Raw genomic sequence first — 6,485 nt, 5'->3', positions numbered from 1 at the left:
CTTGTTAAAAATTACTATTAAAAACCATCATGCATGCCAGATATATCCTACCATCTAGGGTTACATTTACATAAATTATTGTCAACAAATTTTCATTTTCTTTTTATTAAACTAACCTTCAGTGGCTACCTGATCGATATCAGGCCAATGTTTAGTGGTAAATAAGATGCCAGAGGCACAACTTTGTTAACATTTTTGTTTAACTAAAATGCTATAACTACTGCAACAGAAACTTAACTATGCATAATTCTTTTCACATCTATGTTAAGAAAATAAAGCACTAGAGTTAAGTCCATGCCTTAACTATGCATAATCCTTATCAAATCTATGTTAAGAAAATAAGCAGCAGAGTTAAGTCCATGCCTTATTAATACAATGTATAGCTTTTTTCCCTTCTGTTGACTAGCCCAAGTCTCCATTGCATCAACAGAATTTATTCTAGGCAGTCTGCCTTTGTTGCTCTCACCATGACCTGATATGTCGCTGACAATATCTCCTTTCTCCCCTTCTGATAAGTCTTCAGACATATCAGCAGTTGCTTCTCTGCGGCCTCTTTCACGTTCAAGACGGCGTTTAGCCTTTCGCTGGGCCAACTCTCCCTCAAGCTACGAAAGAAAGAAACATCAAATAACTTAAGATTTAATTACAGGCAGCTCAATATATCTCTTAGTATATTAAGATAATGAAAAATAAAAAATTTGAATTTACCAATTAATTTTAATTATGCCAAACCACACCCTTTCAAGGAGGGAACAAAATCATACTTTGAACTCTGAAGTCAGAAGAAGTGTCATAAATTTCTTCATTGGTTAAGAAATGAGCAGGACACATACATATTCTTACAAAAACCAAAACAACTCCAAGTCAAGATTATCACCTTAATGTTGAGAAAAGAAAAAACAAATCAGTCAGGATATCATCCACATTGCATATGAAGAACACTCACAAGTTATTTTATGGGTAAAGACAAACCTAGAGTTTTTTTCTTTTTTCTCATTAACGTTATACCTCCCACTCTAAGCAACCAAATCAGTCATTAGCATTCTATTCTCTCCGATACACATTAAGTTGAATTAAAAAAACAAGGACATTATATTTAGGAATTAGACATGAGGAAGGATCAAACTTAGAAAGCAAAAAAAAACTATTTGCACCTGTAAACGAACTTTTTTTACTTTCTCAGTGTGGAAGCAAAAGCAAGCAGGAAAAACAACTACCAAACCTATTCTTCTTTGGACAAGATATTAGTAGCATTTGTTAAAGTTCTGATAATCCATTAACACCCATCAACCCCCTCAAGACACCAACCAGACTCACATTTTCTTCACACATTTCAAATACTTCACTAACTTTATTATCCATTTCAACCATTTTAACAACGCAAAAAAAAATAAAAATACCCCTAACATGTTGTGCTTCACATTACATTCTCACCATCATCAACATCATCATCAGTACACAATTCAATATCTAAAATACATTCTTCCAAAAAAGAGAAAAAAGAAAGCCAGAAAGAAAGAAAGAAAGAGAAAGAACCTGTTTCTTTTGACGAGCCAAATTCCAAATCCGCCAACACATATTCTCCAATCTCGTGTTCCTCTCCTGAGGACTCCTTGTTGCTTGAGCCTATACCATCCACAACCCCCACAAAAAAAAAAAAAGAAAGAAAATAGAAGAACAACAATCATTCAGCTAAAAACTATTGAAACATAATCAAAAAAAAAAAAAAAAAGTCGTGTATTCTAACGGATTGTAAAGAAACAAGAGTACCTTAACCCAGGAACGGTGGAGATCAGTTTCATCGAATCCAGTGATGACCTCCTCCACGAAATACCTCGTTGGGCTGAACCTCCCTCGTTCCCGGAGCAACAGCGACGCTTTGGCGTCGTCTAAGTTTGGACCCACATCCAATATCGCCTCCAAGTAACTGTTTATCCAGTCGTTACCCGCCATTTTCTTTACAGAGGCAGAAAGCTCAGAGATGGTATGAAACAGAAGAGAAGGGGAACAAAAAAGCAAAGGTGATGATATGAAAATTTGGTTTTGTTCTTTTGATGGTGGTTATTGGTATTTGTTTATAGCTTACACGATAAGGACACTGTTGCCAAACTGTAACACTAATACAGCGAATCTAGAAAGAGCAGAATGAAAATTTTTTGTTAGAGAACCCACACTGCTTGCAATGATTTTTATGCCAGTGAAATTCTTATGACAGTAAGAATAGTAGAAACATTTGCTGGCATATTTTTTTTTAGTATATTTTCATTTTAGCAGATGTAGTATTTTGATATTTTATATAAAATAGTAACTTGATATATTGATATAATATAATAATATAATTAAAATATTCTTTTATTATTTTATAAATATAAATTAATAATATTTTAATTAATAATTATTAATTATAAAATTTTATTTAATAATTTAAAAACTTTTTAAAGTAATATATCGAAAATAGGTAATTGAATAACTTGGTCTGACTGTTTTCATAATTTCATTTAATTTTGATAGGCTATATTGAACAGATTGATTGAGGAATCATTCAGGTAATATGCTTTGGGAGGCTTAACCACCACTCTTATGTGACAAATAAAGCCCTTTCACTTTTGACTTTTTGACATCTCAAGTTTCCTTGGTTGTGTAACTTTGACATACTTTCTATTGGCAGATGATTGATGATATGTCATTCACTACAGTACAGAGTGTCTCATGACAACCTTTCACTTGTTTTTTCTTTTTATTATTTAAAGCGAAAAGGTCAAAAGTGTTATGTAAATTGTTAATTTTTACTCTACTCGTTGACATTTTCTTCTTTTTGTTTTTAATTTTACACAAAGTTAAAAAGTAATTTTTTTATATTTAAAAAAATAACGTAAAATTAATTCATCATTCTAAACCAGACAACATTCAAAAAGTGTAAAAAATAAAATTGACCTAACACTCTATGACAAATGATCATAAGCATATAAATCCAAAGAAAAATTCTCATTGTAAGTGGTTAAACAACTTATACACTGATTTGCTTCATAATTTATGTTGAAAATGTTGTAGTTCCATGGTTGATGGATGAAATAGCCCCTTAATGTTCTTGATTATGTTGGCATTTGGGTCTAGTTGAGAATGGCTCGATAATTTCTGTATTACAGAGTTAAAAGTAATTAAACATTTACATTTCAGCACATACAAAACCTTTAATTTTAGATCCTGTGACAGATAAGCAAAAACAAATATAAATATTTTAACTTATTCTTTTATTAGAAATATAAATAAGGTCCAAATTTATCACTTTTTATTTAAGGTGATAAATCAAATTTATCTCTCAATATTTGAATTTTCAACTCGATTTTGAATGTTATTTTTTTAGATTATGCCGTATTTTCCTTTTTCTTACCCCCATATTTAAGTTTATTATCCTTAATGACATTCACTTGATTACTAATTTGGTCACTAAATTATTGAGAAAAAAGAAAAACTCCCCTCTCATCATGACAAACTAGACAAAAGACTTCTGTGGTGTTCTGGAAAGGTCCAGGACATGTCATATGCTTATTCATTTGTCCAATTAAAATAAGAGTTGAAAAAGTATTTTATGTGTATACTGTAATTATTTATTTATTACATACTTAAAAAAAAAAGAACTTGCTCATTTTGCCACGTCTTTAACTCAGAAAATTACACGAAATAATAAAAAAAATATATTAACAATGCATCATATAGACTTGTTAAGAATAATATTACTTATACATGATAGTATTGTGAAAAATTAAGCAAGTTTAAGTTTAATAAACAAGTTTATTTTGAATAAATTTAATATGTTATCATAATATTTTTTAACTTTTAAAAATTTATTTTTACACATTATAATATAATTTATAAATAATATTTTTATTATTTTTATTTTTAATATTATAAATTAATTTTATATATAAAGAAATTGTACCCGACACGTAGCATGGGCAACACGCTAGGTTGTTTAATAATGGCATTGCCATTTACGAGTCCGATGATTGGAACACATGACCTTGAGGATGGTCCCACTAAACTATTTATTTATTTGTTCCCACTATTGACGTGTCTGTTGACTACTCGTTCATATTAAGCCTTTTCTTAAATTAATTTCAATTAATTATATTGTTGATGCTGATTAGCTGGAGCACATGCATGTTCGTGAAACCTTTTCACCAAAGTCGTTAGAATAAATGAATACATATGGACGGTTAAAATTTAATAATTAGAAATTTTAAATCGAGTCATGTGATAAATGAAATAAAATTTGTAAAATGAAAAATTATTTATATAAATGTAATATCACGAATTTTATATAAATAAAAGATAAAATAAATAAGAATTTTTTTCATTTAATTGATATATTTTTTAAATTAGACTTGCAGACCCATGACATGATTTGTCATAAGTTTTGCTGAGATTCTCATGATTACATTCTTAAATTGAAGTTTCTTTATACAGCTATCATATTTCTTCCCAAAGCAAGACTTAAATTGATGGTATTTGAATGTATATATATATATATATTTTTTCCGGAATTAGAGAATGCAATAATGATGAAAAGAGAGGATTGACACCTAAGCATAGTTGGTGCTTTGATATATATATATATCTTTATTCACATTCCTGTATTTTATACCAAATTTCATTGGATTCTATTAGGAATAATTTTTTATTTAACTATTCTTTGAATTGGATACCTATAAATGTGCAGTAGTTGCAGTTGATCCATTGAGATGGAAACATTTTATTCCTTTTCAAAATTTGATTTGATATATTTCAAGGGGATTCATTTTCCTATAACATTGGGTGAACTCTAGAATACTTGAATTTGCTTTGGAATCGTCTGACGATTTGCATGGCCCTTTGTTTACGGTGGCATGGTATTATCACTCTTATTCTATGAGGGAATACATTAACCAATGATGGAATCGAACTTCCTTCAAAACATGACAAGTTAATAATTCTTTTTTTTTTTTTCTGTTTCTCTTTTATTTTGTTGTGAAACTCAAAATGCAATGAATTTCATGATATATATATGTAAAATAACAAAAACCTCTTTTGCTACTCAATAATCGTAATAATTCTAGAATTAATATGTGCAACAAATCCGATTTTTTTGAAGAGATGCATTTTTTAGATAAAAGGAGCAACATTATAGGTGAGAATGTATTATATTGAAGTATATGTGCAGCCTGGAGGCTTATTGGTTATCCAACTATACAACAAGAATTAAATTTCATTTTCAAGGGCTGAACTCTGAAATGATATTTGTCACTTTGATTTGATATGACAAGCATACGATTCAATATGAGAATTATTATATATGTGAGATTTAAATAGACTATGACAAATTAATACATCAAATAACTATATATAATTTTGCAAATTGAGGGGGAGCCATCTATGTCATAAACCCAGAGACATGCGATGCAGGACTAGAAACCTGGAATTGGTGTTAAAAGAAAATAAATGGAGGATGAACCTTTGCTTTTCTAATAATTTTAAAAAACAAAAAGAAAATATGTGTGAATTGAGAAAGAAAAGAACCACTCACATTTTAGTGCCTTGAAAATGGCCTAAAAAGCAAAGTCGGTAGACATTAGACAATAGACAATAGACAACGTAATTAAAGGGCTAATGGACGAGATAAGCTAGGCATGTGGCTTGTGGCATGTGGTTATGTGTCGCCTAATTGTAGGAGTAAAATTTGTCCAATTATTATCCACTTCATCACTATTTGATTGGAAGTTCTTATTTCAAAAACATTTAACTTGGCTAGTTAAGAATATGAACAAGATTGAAGATAAAATTTTTTTGTCAGGATTAGAGATTCTTGGTCCCTATATTACATTGTCTCCATATCTATGTACATGTAATAAAAGAAGCTCGCTCTTTCGTCTTATCCATTCCAGGAACAAGTCAAAAACATCACTACTTCTCAAGTCTGTACTGTGTCGAGCTATGAGGCTTTGAGGTCCAGAGAGGCATGCAAGAATTGGACTCTTTCCACATAAAAATCAAAGATATGATCCATGTCTGAAACTGGTTAATTGGACTGATTCACATAGATAAGCGCAAGCACAGTGAGCAACAACAGCTTTGCGGCCCATTAAACCATATTACTCATCGAGCCATTGCTGTAAATGACTTTCGAGTTAATCGCAAAACACAGTGAAGACCGTGCCTTTGTGGTTCGGAGGGGTTAACATGGTGAACATAATATTTTATGTGGTAGACCTTTGTCCCAAGAAGCAGTTCTGAGGGGTGTACTTGTTCTCTGCCGTATCAGAGACTCAGCAAGATCCTTATTTTCTTTGTCTTTTTTTTCCTCGAAAGCTTTGACACTTTGTTTGATCTGGCAGGCAGATTTCCTTAGATCTGAAGAAAAGCTTGAACATGGGGGAACGAAAGTGATGTTGAATTGATATCTGAAGCTTCTGTGATTTTTTCCTTTTCCGTTGGTTTGCCTAAGGCAT

At 30.9% G+C, this 6,485-nt stretch overlaps 1 protein-coding gene across 1 annotated transcript in view; it reads right to left on the bottom strand.

Annotated features, from left to right (window-relative positions):
- The window catches only part of SPS1F (sucrose phosphate synthase 1F), a 7,343-nt gene extending 5,198 nt beyond the window's left edge, over positions 1-2,145 (bottom strand). The window contains exons 1-3 of the mRNA XM_021420211.2: positions 1,771-2,145; positions 1,537-1,626; positions 364-605 (exon numbers count right to left, since the gene is read on the bottom strand). Of these exons, the coding sequence (XP_021275886.1) occupies positions 364-605; positions 1,537-1,626; positions 1,771-1,953 (515 nt within the window). The 5' untranslated portion in view covers positions 1,954-2,145. The remainder of the gene's footprint in view (positions 1-363; positions 606-1,536; positions 1,627-1,770) is intronic.
- Between the last annotated feature and the right edge of the window lie 4,340 nt (positions 2,146-6,485).

This window comes from Theobroma umbraticum, unplaced genomic scaffold, assembly GCF_002168275.2.
Source record: "Theobroma umbraticum cultivar Fairchild unplaced genomic scaffold, ASM216827v3 scaffold_56.0, whole genome shotgun sequence".
NCBI lineage: Eukaryota > Viridiplantae > Streptophyta > Magnoliopsida > Malvales > Malvaceae > Theobroma > Theobroma umbraticum.
Note: the sequence above shows the minus strand (reverse complement) of the source record. Positions and strands in the feature narration are given on the sequence as shown.